The sequence below is a fragment of the Scomber scombrus genome, chromosome 19, assembly GCF_963691925.1.
Source record: "Scomber scombrus chromosome 19, fScoSco1.1, whole genome shotgun sequence".
Taxonomy (NCBI): Eukaryota; Metazoa; Chordata; class Actinopteri; order Scombriformes; family Scombridae; genus Scomber; species Scomber scombrus.
In genome coordinates, this window is record NC_084988.1 from 23,090,776 (window position 1) to 23,105,060 (window position 14,285).

The 14,285-nt window shown below is 41.8% G+C and overlaps 1 protein-coding gene across 1 annotated transcript; it reads left to right on the plus strand.

The window, feature by feature from the left end:
- The first annotated feature begins 5,762 nt into the window (after nt 1-5,762).
- fosl2 (FOS like 2, AP-1 transcription factor subunit) lies at nt 5,763-13,368 on the plus strand. The gene is made up of 4 exons (XM_062440222.1): nt 5,763-6,438; nt 9,131-9,385; nt 9,711-9,818; nt 11,386-13,368. Exons 1-4 carry the CDS (start codon nt 6,310-6,312, stop codon nt 11,956-11,958), a joined length of 1,065 nt encoding a protein of 354 aa, XP_062296206.1. The 5' UTR covers nt 5,763-6,309; the 3' UTR covers nt 11,959-13,368.
- Nucleotides 13,369-14,285: the final 917 nt, after the last annotated feature.

Consider the following 14,285-nt stretch of genomic DNA (forward strand, 5'->3'; position numbering starts at 1 on the left):
TTTTTCGCCCGAGCGGCGTTCCATTCTTCTTTGTCTCGAGGTACAGCGTGCCTGTGACGCACTTCCTTCCATTGTATCAGGAACTGATACCTTAATGTTTGTGAAGTTACAGTCAGAGTGCGCTCATGTGTGCTGATTGGAAGGTGGTGGAAGCTCAGTACAGGTAATTGTGTGTTTCTCTGCGGCTATTTGCTTGTGGTCATTTGATTAAGCAGAGCTGTGTGTGTGTGTGTGTGTGTGTGTGCTGTAAATTATAGCATTTAAGCACATTGCTTCACTACAGTCTCATTTGAGATTTTTTTCCCACCTTTAGACCTGCACAAAGACATGAAAACAAGTTAAGGCTGGAGTTGAGTCAGATGAGGTCAGATGAGGTTTATTTCCTTACTGCAGCAGCCAACAAGCAAAGAAACAGTTAGTTGCTACGTGATGTCATTTAATAAGATGCTCCCACCCACTAATTCTCACCTCTCTGGGATTCCAGAGCTGCTCATCCTTCATTTTCCAGGTCCAGCAAACAATTCTGATCATCATTTTTTCTCTCTCTCTCTCTCTTATAAAAGAAATCAAACGGTTAAAAACTGCAATCTGTTTACTGTAAACAGAGATTGAGCTCCACATGCAGTGCTGATGTGTAGGCAGGTTTCAGGTTGCAACACTGTAACCACATCTTAGCTCTGCAGGGAAATAAACTATTCTCACAACTTGTAACTTTGTTTGTTTGGTTTTTGTGTTGTTTTTTTTTTAATCCATGCTGACTGATATTTAAATAAGTACAGACTCTTCACATAATCAATTCTCAGCAAGATAAAATATTCAGACTGGACAGTTGTGGAGGCTGTTCTTATTTGTGGAAAAATCAACCAGTTGTGTTCCTTTACATCACTGATAAAAGAAACGGTTTGACATTGTGGGGAAATGTGTGTATTTTCTTTCTTGACAAGAGATCACTCACATATTACAATATTTCTCGTACATATAGGGCTACAGTCAGAAAATGGCTTAGCTAAGCTGAAAGACTGGAAATGAGATGAAAAAGCCTGGCTCTGTCCAAAAGTTCAGGCCTCTTGAAATCCACTTATCTTATTTTTATAATCTGGACGAAAACCCAAAGTATTAAACCATTGCAGTTTTATAAACACATTAACTTCCTTAAGTTTACCTTGGACAAGCTGATGGTGATGATAAGACTCCCAAGAGCCAGACTAGAGCTTTATGCTAAGCTAACTAGCTACTAGAGGTAGCTTTATGTTTAACAGACAGATATAAAAGCGGTCTCAATCTTCTTATCTAAAGCCCATTCTCTCAAAACGGCAAATTATAACTTTAGATGACTTAACAGTGGTATTAAAATCCATATATTATTTATTTTTAAACTATAAAAGTCTCTTTTTAAGGAGTACTTTAGGGGAACCGTGTGAGACAGATTTTAATATTTTGATGTTTATTCCTTCAAATTTGTCAAACTACTGGATCCTACAATTCCCATAATGCAGCTTGATAGTATGTTTTGCTACATGTCACCCTGTTTTTTTTTTTATCAAGCTCTATTATCCCTGTTTGTAATGAAGAGTTTCTATTAGAAATGTCTCGTCTCCAATCCCAAATTGAGATAACTCTAGTAATACTCCTCCTGATGAAAAGCAACCTGACCTTAAAGTGTAAAATTGGTGAAATACACCTTTAAAACACCAACAGGATACACTATTTTGGGCCTGTTCTCAGTTCACCTGCAATTGCAATGTTCTTTCATCCCACTTGAAACTGTCCCTTAATAATCTGATCATTTTTGACATTCAAGCTGAAACCACAGCAAAGGAGGTTGACGTGACATCGGTGTACGTGATTGTCGGATAAACAGACTGCATATAAACTAGAGGAAGATGTTGTGGATTTGCTGCGGTGCTTTTTTGCATACCTGGATGTTGATTGGCTTCATTTGAGGACATACAGCCAATGAATTCATATTCTCCTCTCAGCAATCCCACACTCCGGAGGTCAAGAACGATCAAATTATCCCTCCGCGTTGTTGTGTTTGACTGCCTTACATGAGTCACCAAGGCAACCAGTAAATGAAATCACTGAAGGATGGTTACTTTAATTCACAGGAGCTGTCTGCCAGTCTGGCATCCAGCCTCTTTTTTAAAGCCATGTTTTTGCACAGTGGGCATCCTGATGAAACCGCTGATTAGATTTCTATTTTAAAAAGTCCAACTTGCAAAAGACACCGTGACAGAGCACATGTTTTGCCACTGCATTGTCAGAGAAAACAGTGTCATTTAGATAGGATTCAATGGATTTCATGTCATTGTCAACCGTGCGCCCTGCATCAAAAAACAGCAAATACTGAGTGTGTTAACAGGCCAATAACACAGCAACAAATCCCACTGTCAGTCACACTGATTGTAGTTTAACCCACTCTCCACTCTGCTAGTCAGCACTTTGGAGCCTGCGTCTGTCCTGCTGGGAGCACCTGAGCTGTGAGATTAACCATGCTGATCATCTCGACTTATTATCCAGGTTAAGTTATTACGTTCTGACAGGTGAGTGACGCAAGGGCAAAAAGAAAACAAAAGATAGAAAAATGAAGTCTAACAGTAGATATAATCATTTCTGTGAATTCTGAACTTGAGGAAAAGCTTCAGTTCAAATAGTTTCTTCCTGAGCTGTTTCCTTGCTAATTTATAATCTTATAAATTGCATACCATAGAGCACATGAACAATAATATATTCATGGTCAAACTCCTGTTACAGTTTGTTTTTGATGCTGCTTTTAAGTGCTGTGGGAGATGTAGAAACTACGAGTCGAGTGCCCATCAATGACCCAGCACTGTTCCACTAAGCAGGGCTCTTAATGATGAAAGATGAGACATTTAACAGTGGCAAACTGAAAAAAAGTGTATTTTAATTAATATTGCTAGATGCCAAGTGCACTCTGTGAATAAGCTGCTCCTTGTGTGTTCAATCTGAAATATTTAATAAGAGTGGTAAGTGTTCTACTTGTGCTTTATAGGAGTATTTTCATTTCATTTACATACTTTATTCCTGCACTCTATTTATCTGACAGCTAGTTGTTTTTGCAGATTATTATTATTTTAAATCTAAAACATGCGATCAGTTAATAAAATATGATTATGTTTAATAGATTAAAGCATCAAACAGTATATAAAGTAGTTTTATTATATTGTTATGTTTGTATTGTTTTGTATTGTATTGTTATGTTGTATTGTATTGTATTATTATATATATTACACGTAGTTACATTAAGTAATGCAGTGATATGATGTTATATGATACAGGCAATTCTGCAATTTTATTTATAAGCTATATTGATACTTTTGAATAAGTTAAACTTCTTAATGCAGGATTGTCACATGTAAAAATGTATTGTCACGCTCTGACGTTGCTATGTATATCTCCACCACACGTATAGCTGACTAGACTGATAGTTTAGCAGGTTACAGAGGGGTGCTTGAAGGGTGCATTAGAGCTCTTGCGTAACAAACACCTATAACACGTCTACCACACCCTTGTGCAAGGTAAGCCTCTTGCATATAGACTGCAGGCTGGATGAGATGTACTGTATGGAGCCGATTCCTTATGATGTATGATGGATGGACACCGATTTATCTATGGCGCAATAAGCTGCGTATCCTCAGGTCTCAGTGCGCACGATGACCCAGAAACCTGTCACCTGGCCTGACCCTCTCCTCTGATTCTCAGTAAGTGATCGGCTGCCTCTGCACTTCGGCGCTTAAGCACTCCCTCACGTTTTTAATAAGTCCCTGAATGTGTCATTTATCATCCAAATCCAGGAAAACTAATGGCAATTTGGAGCAATAACGTCTGACTGACAGGCATCACGCAGCACTGTTTGTTGTCTCTCCCAGTTTGTTGTTTTGTTGTTGTTTTTTTGCTTGATATCTCATTATGTACTTAAAGATCAAATTTGGACTCATATGGAAGCAGAACCTGTCACAGTGCCATACCTTGCTGCACCCAAATTGACGCCGATGGGTGCATCTCAAATGATATTACAGCATTAATTATAGGACTATGGCAGATTAGATTTCCCCCAAGCAATTTAGCAGGAACGGTGTCGCTTAGCAACACCGTTACCGCTCAAAAGCTGTGCCGCTGGCAGATGATAAACATTAATCATTAATTAATATCATTCAAATAAAGATTTATTGAACATCTGCGTGCTTTCTGTCGATGTTTCACGAAATAATAATAACAATAATAATAAAAAGCTGATTGCGCCGCAGTGCTGTGCAGTGCAGTGCTGTGGATGAGCAGCCTCTCCACACAGGGAGTTACAGATCACTGCACAGGTCAAAAGGTAATGCAGCGAAAATGACACCCAGTGACTTTGGAAATGGTGACATATTGGAGGGCTGGAGTGTATAATTGACGTGTTCACGTTATGAGCAAGCAAAAGGAACTCAGTCCCTCCGCGTAGCGACTGGTCACCTCAGAAAACCCCCCTGCAGATTATTTTCCCTCCACACAACTTCCCCCACTGAACACTGAACACTGCAGTTGAAACTTTTTTTTGTTTTTTTGTTTTTTTGATGGGAACGACTCTTTTCTGGCAAAGATATGCGCGGCAAACAGCTTTAAGAGAGCTCAGCATAACCAGTTATGGTGATACAGATTAAAATAGGAACCATAGTAGATTGGATTATACTTAATACGCCATTTCATATCGTGTAACGTGTCATATTCTGGGCGCTGTGCCCTTGTTTATGAGGTGCGTCCGAATTACAATTAGCCCACATTTCACTGAGATTCCTTTGAAGCAGCTACGCTACTGTGATGTAAACCTAACCAGTGGGCCATATTAATCTGACCATTCGGAACATGTTGTGTTTTGTGCCATCCTTTTTTCCCCGCTCCGTGCCACCTCTCCAAATTACGCACAATGCGTCGCCACTAAATAACACGGACTCAATTGTGCAGAAACACTGCATGTCCAATCATTTTTTCAGAGCTCTTTATTAACAGGAATAATAGATGTAGTGCTCACGGGTCTTTAAGCAGTAGAAATAACGGGGTTTGGTGCACGCGCTCTGCTGTGGATGTATTATAGTTTATTGAACTGAGCTCAGATGCAAATATCGACTTCATTTCTTCAGAGACAAACGTCCAAGACATGCTTAATGCTCTTAAACTCACTCTACTCCATTACTACATGTGTAGCGACACTACACGTGCGCCACGCCGCAGTACACCGCCACGTCCACGCGCTCTTTTATGTTATTTTGAAGCTGGTGTTACGTTCGTTTTACTGCACGAAGAACCGGACCGGGACCCGAGCTCTGTGAGCTCCGAGTCCGGAGTGCAGCGCGCGAGGGGAGGGAATCCCTCCAGTGTTTGACGCTTCCTTTACCAAGGAAACCCACACGCGCTCTCTGACGCAACTGCCCATTTTAGGAAACATGCGTCAATGGACCGAAGCAAGTCAGACAAATAGTGAACTTCACAGCAGGCTCTGACGTCCGTAACAAAAAATAAATACTCCGAGAAGTATTTTTTGCTGCTTTTACTGTATCCACACAGCTCCACTATATCTCCACTGTCCGCTGGGCAAACGATGGTCACAGCGGATCTTTCCTTTTCACTGCCTTATCCAGAGACGACCCCTCCCTGGACCAAGTCGCAACGCCCAGGCGTGACGTAGTATTTCGTTGGTGTTGAAAAGCCGTTGCACTTCTTCATAGTGCCATTGAAGTGAGTCATCTCTAGGAAGTGTGGTAAAAAGGAAAAGAAAAAAAAAGTTAGAAACTGTTCCGTGAACAGCAGAGAGCGCAGATAGAGTGAAGAGTAGGCAAGAAGGACGGAAAATATTCAGAAGATTAAACAGGCAATAGGCTTTAAAGCGAATGTTAACCTGTGAGTCACGCTGTAACTACAGGTTCACTTGTCTCCACTGGACTGCTGAAGGTGTGCTGCTCGCTTTAGGTTGAAGTTTGCGCACCTGAGAGGATCTATAATAGTGTAGAGTAAGTCAACCTGCGGCTCAAGATATAATAAAAGGACAATAAGAAATAGGTTTTTACCAGTATACACAAGACAATATTTATTCAAACTGGCAATATTTGTAAGATGTTTTAGGTTAGTTTAGAGGAGCATAATTGCACGTTTTCTTTGCCAAACTCTTCTCTTGGATATCCAAAATTAACGACGTTCCAAGTCAGTGGATTTTTTTTTTCTGTTGGTGCCTTTTTACTGCGAGGATTTAAAAAAGAAAGAAAGAAAGCTTTCAGAGCTCAAACAGTCTACTGAAATCTTACTCTTTCCTGGATCATGTACCAGGACTACTCCGGGAACTACGACACCTCGTCCCGCGGCAGCAGCACCTCTCCGGCCCAGCCAGAGTCTTTCACAAGCGGCAGCAGCACGATCGGCAGTCCGATCTCTACCTCAGCCTATCAGGTAACACAAAGAAACACCGGGATGTGGCGACATACATATACACATGTATATCTATCTGCAATTGGCAATGATTTCATGTTCACAACCTCTATGACTTGCAGCTTGTTCCTGTTATTCGTGTACATGTATGTCTATATCGTGGCACCGCGCGTTAATAGGAATTCTTCAGGTCGCTCGGGAAAAAAACGGATGAACCCAATGACACAGATCTGTGACTCAACAGATGAAAGACCCCCAAACTACATACAACTATCATGGACACATACCTTCTGAATTCTGTCACCTACTCTATCTAATGATGATGATGATGATGATGATGATGTTTGATCAGATACCAAAGTGAACGCAGTGTCACAGGAAATGTGCGCACCGGTCATTAAGTGCGTATCTTGTTGGTAATTATAAAATCATTCTAGCATTGATCCATGTGTTAAAACACATCTCGGATGTACAGGCTGCACACACAGATGTGAGGTGATTAGTGCGCTTTTGTACAAAAGAAATAATCACATTTCCTAATGTTAATCATGGATCCAATATCTCTTTTTTTCTTGCGCTGTCACCTTTTCTATCCGTGCGTAAAACTATCACATTTAGGGGATGTTCGCGCCTGTAGCACCCCGTTTGAGCCGCATGTTACACGCTTGAATTATGAGAACGACAAATCCTTTCCCACATACATACCATTTGCGCAAGCCTGGCAATAAACCGGGTAGAGATAGATAGTGGAGAATGCAACAGGCATGTACTGCTCGATGCAGGCATTAATAGTCCACCTCTAAAGCGTGTATTGTTGCAGAAGGTTATTTTACTTAGTGAGTTATAGTCGCTATTTTTGATAAATAATCATATTTTTATACATGTGTGGACTGTTTTTTGCATTTGTTATCGCATGGTCATGGAGTCAGACTATGCTCTGATTTTATCAGGGCTGTCTTTAGTATTTCCTTGTCGAGAACATGCCATTAATCAAATCGCTGCTGAAGAGAGAGATTGTTTCAAAAATCCCTGTAATCCATCTGCTGCCTTTCATCACAGTTTATTTTTGTATATCTTCCTCAGGGAAGACACAGACAGCCATGTACATATTCTGTAGGTGTGCCAGTGTAATGTGTTTAGGACGCCGTGCCCATATTCACAATAATAGGATATAAATCCGGGAAGAGGCAAGTTGTTTACCCGCACCGAAGTCTTGCGTTTAGTTCACTCCTGTGGAAAAGCCTTCTCAGCCTCACGCAACATTACGGTTAACGACTTTTGGCCCATATTTATCATTGCTCTGGTTCCCTGTAATCACACTGGCTGCCTGTTTCCCATTAGAGCGGGCTGGAACATGACCTCTTCGTTAGCTTTATTGAGACATATCAAAACAAGACATTCTGTCTTTTTTTATTAGACAGGTGGAATTTTTTTAAGACTATAAGTTTTATTAGTTAACCTGGTGCTTTTTGTGTATTTAATATTATTACTTTACTAAATCCTTCACACTTGATTGCAAACAATTTCGACATTCATTGTTTTTTGCTTTTGTTTTTTTCTTTTAATGGGAATTGGAAATGCTCCCATTTTGAATCCAAGTTGTCCAGAAATTCCGCACACATAATTCTGGCAAACCGTCTGGCTTGTTACAGCTGGCTGCTTCCCCCTTTACTGGAACTGACCGCGTTTCACATGTGCTTAACAAATCCCATACACAATGACTCACCAGATAAACAAAGTTCCAAAAGACTGCCGGGATATCCGACGGAAAGTCGGGAATAACGGGGATGGAGGGACGTGCGTAAATTACGCGCAAAGGCTGGCAGCCCGTCTGTTTCTGGACTCCAGAGACATGAAGTAATACTGATCACCGGTTCTCACACTGGTGATCATGTTGCCAGTCATTCTTACTCATACATGTAGAATGTAGACATGTGTACATTTAAAGTCGGAGCTTATATGAAGATTAAAAAGGGAGTGTCTTGCTATTTGAGGACTTAATGCCAAAAGTTAAGAGATTAGAGTCATGTCTCTGGACCAGAAACATACCATTCTGCATCACAATATGACTTGAGATGTCCTCACAACACAATTCAAATTCATTAGAAACATTTTTTTGAACTAAAGCTTGATTCCAATAATAAAATCATTACTTCTGTCACTTATTGGATTTTAAATTCTCAATAATTCCAAGTGGAATAATTAATCTTCTGGATTTGGGAAGAAGGTTTATGTTCCTGTGAGACTACATTCTGCATCTGCCCAATCAAATTCATATTTACCCTCCTGCCGGTCCAGACTTGTGTAACACCTACCCAGTGCAGTGTTTTATCTCATGGTTATTATAGTAAAGTGAGATGCACAGGACACCTTGGGCTTTCCCACATGATTCACAGCATGTGTCACTGTTCCACTCCAGGGGTTACATACACACTGTTTTGCCTATGTGGATTGAATCATTACTATAAGCTTGAAATGTGGAAAATGTGTGAATTTGATAATGGTGGGTGGTGTGTATATATCTCAGTGATTTAGCTGTCAGCGATATGAGCCCGGACTCACAGACACAACCTAAGATGTGATTAAGTTGCATGCATTGACACCACAGCAGCGTACAAACTAGATCCCCCATTTGTGTCCACCGCCACTTTTTAACAGCTTACCTCGCTCGCCCCCTTCTCATCATATATCTCTTCATTTCTCCATCTTGCAGAAGTACCGAGTTGATATGCCCGGCTCCAATAGTGCCTTCATCCCCACCATCAATGCAATCACGACAAGCCAAGATCTACAGTGGATGGTGCAGCCTACAGTTATCACCTCCATGTCCAACCCTTATTCCCGCTCCCACCCGTACAGCCATCACCTGACCAATGGTCCGGGGCTGCTGGGGCACAACACGCTGGCTCGGCCCGGGGTCATCCGTTCCATCGGGGACGCCAGGGGCCGACGCAAGAGGGACGAGCAGGTGAGAGATTTAGGGTGAAAGAGAGTAGTAAAAAGAGCTACTGTTTTAATCAAAAGGTAGATTCATTTCTTTTTATAGAGTTTTTGCTTCAGACAGTCTTCACAGTGCTCTAAAAGTGGTTTTGCACTGACAGCGAATCCTTCATACCATCATTGATTTTATCATGCCAATAAACTCTCTGCCTTTGTATCATTGTTATTCAGCTCAGAGCCAGCCAGCAGAATCCAGTTCTTGTTTATACTCTGCTTCTTGGCTTCATATTGATTGTGTGCGTCTGTCAAATAGCTTATTTTACCTGCCATGTTCCTTCCTACTTTGCCCTTAGCTCACCCCAGAGGAAGAGGAGAAAAGGAGAGTGAGGCGTGAGAGGAATAAGTTAGCCGCCGCCAAATGCCGCAACCGGAGGCGAGAGCTCACCGAGTTGCTGCAAGGGGTGAGTAGAAATCTGAAAACTTGATCAGAATCTTTTACCAGGTTCCGCTTCAGTCGTATAAAAAAGACCACAAATCAGCTTAAGCACTGGGTTATCTAGTTCCTTTTTATTCAGCAGCCCAGTCTACCATGCAAGCAATATCCTTCCTGTTTTTTTTCCTGGCAAAATTTGACATGGGTACAATTGATGCAGAACATAAAAAAAAGAAAGGCAACACGAATACATGGTGTACAAGGGGGGAAAAAAAGTCCTACTTGTTCATAAGTCTGGCAAGAGTCCAGCTTTTTCATGAGTGATTTAACTCCACACCTAAATTTACAACCTTGTATTACTGGTTTGACTGTCGCTGTGTCTCTGAGTGCAAGGTCTGAGTGAAAAGATGACAGGCGATGAAAAGCTTTTTGTCTCGGGCAGCTCTAGACAGAGGTAGGGCTGTCTCGCGGCCCTGCCTGGCAGACAGTAACGGCATCTAAATGGACTAATTAGCCGAATTACAGTGAGGTTGAGCTTGTCAGACCTTAAAAACCCCCAGGAATGGAATTTGCTGTAGGCAGCTGTCTCCATGAATGCTGGACATTTTGTAAAAGGGGCAAATTGCTTGTCTCACAATCCCACATACGGACATGCTGTGCACACACACACACCCACCCACACACCCACACACACACCACAGCTACTGCTTCCAGGGAAAAATGAGACGCCCCTTTCCGTCTTCACACGCCTGTTTTTTAAAATTCCAAATAAGGAAATGCCACTTTCCAATGAAATGAAGGAGCTGCAACGTCTCCTCTTTGATTGACTGATATCATTCATTGCTACATTACTTGAAGTTTCTCACTGGCCACCTCCTTTCTTGGCTCCTCCTGAACAACTTCCTCATACCTTTGCCCATGAGTCAAAGTTCTCAGACAGCATGTCAGTTTATCTTTATCTGCCCTCTCCTCAGACACTGGCGGAAGCTTTTATGAAATGTCTTTAATGTGACACATTATTGACGCAGATCTCATATCTCCGAGACACAAACAATACACTGTCATTACGTGACACTCAAATTCGAGCAGAAGGCTTCAAGATTATATGTTGTATGTCTAAATGGCCCATGAAACGTCTTGATTTAATGTGCTGATTGTAGAACTGGTGCTACTTTCTATGTTTAGAAATCTGTAGCAAACAAACAGTGCCATCTTTTGGCAATGTAAAGAAATACTCAGAACATTTGACTACCTCAGTGTTAAAAAAACATCATTTTCTGAAGATATGCTCTCAGTGTCTTGGCATTTTCTCGCTGAATGTCCATAAAAAGTATGCTGCAGCATCTGTTTTTATAAAGTTAAAACAAACCTGCTTAAGGGTGACCAAGGGGTTACGGTGAACATGTAGAAATACAGCGTTTTTGGTTTGCATCTAGTTGTGGACCTTTCTTTCATGCCTTTCCCAATGTTTCCTCTTGTTTTCTGTTAGGTCTTTACTGTAGCTGTCAAAAAATGCTCAAAAACAATTTTATTTAAAAACCTACTTGTACTCAAGCTCAAGTGCTCACCTTTATGCTGTGTTCCTCTCTGAACAGGAGACTGAGAAGCTGGAGGAGGAGAAAGCAGACCTGCAGAAGGAGATCGAGAACCTGCAGAAGGAGAAAGACAAGCTGGAGTTCATGCTGGTTGCTCATAATCCCGTGTGCAAGCTGCCCATTGATGAACGCCATCAGTCATCAGGGCACCAGCAGCATCAGCAGCATCAACAGCATCAGCAGCAGTGTGCCCCCCTCTCCCTGACCATGCGCCCCAGCATGGGCACCCGAAACCACATGAACCAAGTGGTGGTGAAGCAAGAGCCGGACGACAGCGAGGACGGCGTGGGTAAGCCCCAACGCTCTGTCATCAAGCCCATCTGCCTGGGTGGCGGCATTGTCAGCGGGATGTACTGCACAGATGGAGATAGCCTGAATACACCGGTGGTGGCGGCGTCCACCCCTGCAGCAACGCCCAACGCCCCAAGTCTCATATTCACCTACCCGAGTATGCTGGAGCAAGAGAGCCCCTCGCCCTCTTCCGAGTCCTGCTCCAAGGCCCACCGGCGCAGCAGCAGCAGCGGAGACCAGTCTTCAGACTCCCTCAACTCGCCCACTCTGCTGGCCCTCTGAGCGAGGGTTGGGCATGGCATGGAGAAACAAACACTGTGGCCGAAGGCAAGCATGAGGATCAACTGCGCGTCCCCCTCCAGTGTCTTTAAAGACCCAAGAGCACATTTTAAAGTCCAGACCAAGCTGACCATGTGAGATGTCTTCCCTCCGCAGGGAGACCCACAAGGGCTATGCTGTGTGTTTCTTCTTGTTCTGCTTCAGTGTAAAATTTTATACTTGTAAAAGTGTGTGCACCAATTCTAAAAAGTGTCATCCCTTTGCCATTTCAACTCCAGAGTGTCAACTTGTTTACTGGGCAGACAATTTTAAAGAAAGACATGCCTAAATCTGGCAGTTGTGAGTTGATGTGATTACAACTTGAGAGCGCGTTCTTAATATATATATTTTTTGAAAAATGTTTAAAGCCATGTGGCCGACACTTGCACTCCGCCAAGACGAATCAATAAATCACTAAACGAGGTCAGCATTTTACTGGAATTTCTGAGGAGAGAAAGAGACAATGAGCAAAGACTTTCTCTTTTTTCCCATTTAGATTTGTCCTTTCACATCTCACGAACTCGGACCTTGATCAGGAATCGCTACTACGAGTGTGTACACATTTCTGACGTTATTTCCATCTCTTTAATTGTATTTATGACCTGTGCTGAGAAATTTTACAAAGTGTTTTGTTGCGACATTGTCCTCTCCTTGATCTGCCTGTAGAAAAGCAACATGGTCGCCCAAAGGGTGACCTGGCAATCCTCAGTGTTGCGAAGGATACGAGCCAACTTTAAATCAATGACTAGTTCCTCAGTACTCTATACTGTCTATTTTGCCATAGTGGCTTGACTACAGTAGTATCGGTGTGCTTTTCCTCAGTGATTCTGTATCTGAACTTTACAACATGTTTATGACAAAGTGTATGTGATTTACATTGATGTCAGGGATATCTCTCATGTATAGTAGAACCCCATCGTGGAGAACATTGCAGGACTGCAGGCTGTTGTACGGTCTAGCCAAAGTGTTGCAGCGGTGGTACTATATGAGGAGGGACGAAACACATCGATCCATCGTGTCACATCAAGAAAGGTCTTTTTGCTCCGTTACAAAGACAACCTAAACATTTGAAGAAAACCCTCCTCCACCAGACTCTGTTGTTCTCTTGCTTTGTTTCTTACGCTCTCTAAATAAAGGTCTTACCTTTTTCAACACTGCCATTCAGGGCAGGTCAGGTTTCACAAAGCCAAAAAGGTTTGTATGACACATGTAATCCCATAATTCGTCAGTCTTTGTCTAAAAGGAGGGATTTTGCTCAAATTTGAAAAAGCCACTGTGGTCTAGACTGTCGCCAGCTGCCAATGATGTCAACCCTGTTTATACTGTGTTTGTAAATCTGTCACTTTTAGTAAAGAAAATGATGTTTAAATTCAACTCAGATGTGCTGATTTATGGGTGTATGAGCATACGCCAACATTGAGGTACTCGGTAGAAACTTTGTCACTAGTGGAAGCCTTATTGGCTAAAAAAAGGGCCAGATACAGTAACTAGTTCTTCACAATAAGGAAGGTATAAGAAGACTCTCTCTACAGCTGGCCTGAGATGAAAGAGGATGTAATGTCGCTGAAGTTCCACAAAGCACTTCTTTTTCTTGATTTTTACATGTGTGTATCTTAAAGGGATGAGGGTTTTCAATACCGTGCACTGAAAAGGACAGGACAGCGATATTTGGGACTTTTTTGTTTACTTCAAACATTCCTAATGAATATAATGTCAGGGTCAAAAGGGGGGTTGTCATCTTTGCTCAAAGCCTCTTTGTTAGCTGAGGGATAAAAGTTGTGGCTGGAAGACTTTTGGTTGCGCTGGATGCAGAAAACTGACTTTGCAATTCAATACAAGCTGCTGCTACTTGTTTGGAAAGAACATGTCGGTTATTTATCTTTTGACATGCATGGGGTTCATGTGGATGCAAGAGGAACTCTGTGGTCCTGTGTGACAACAAAGAGGTGAAATGATAACCAAAAACATTACTGTGGGCAAGTCTGACGTGTCTCTATGTTGAAACTTTCCGGAGCCCCTTGACACACATAGGAAAGCCATTGACTGTAGATCTTCTACTGTACATGTCATCTACTGTCTGTCGCCTGTTTTCAACTACTATTACTTATTTTCCAAATGCTTTAACTGTTTAAAATGATTCAAAATTAATAAAAACAGCAATATGTATAGCAGTGTTTGTTAATTTAAATGAATAATAATAATTAAAAAATCATTTTCAACTTGGAATTGTCTTGTCTTGTTCATGGGAATGCACACACATAGACAGTAGTCCTTATGACATTTATCAAAAG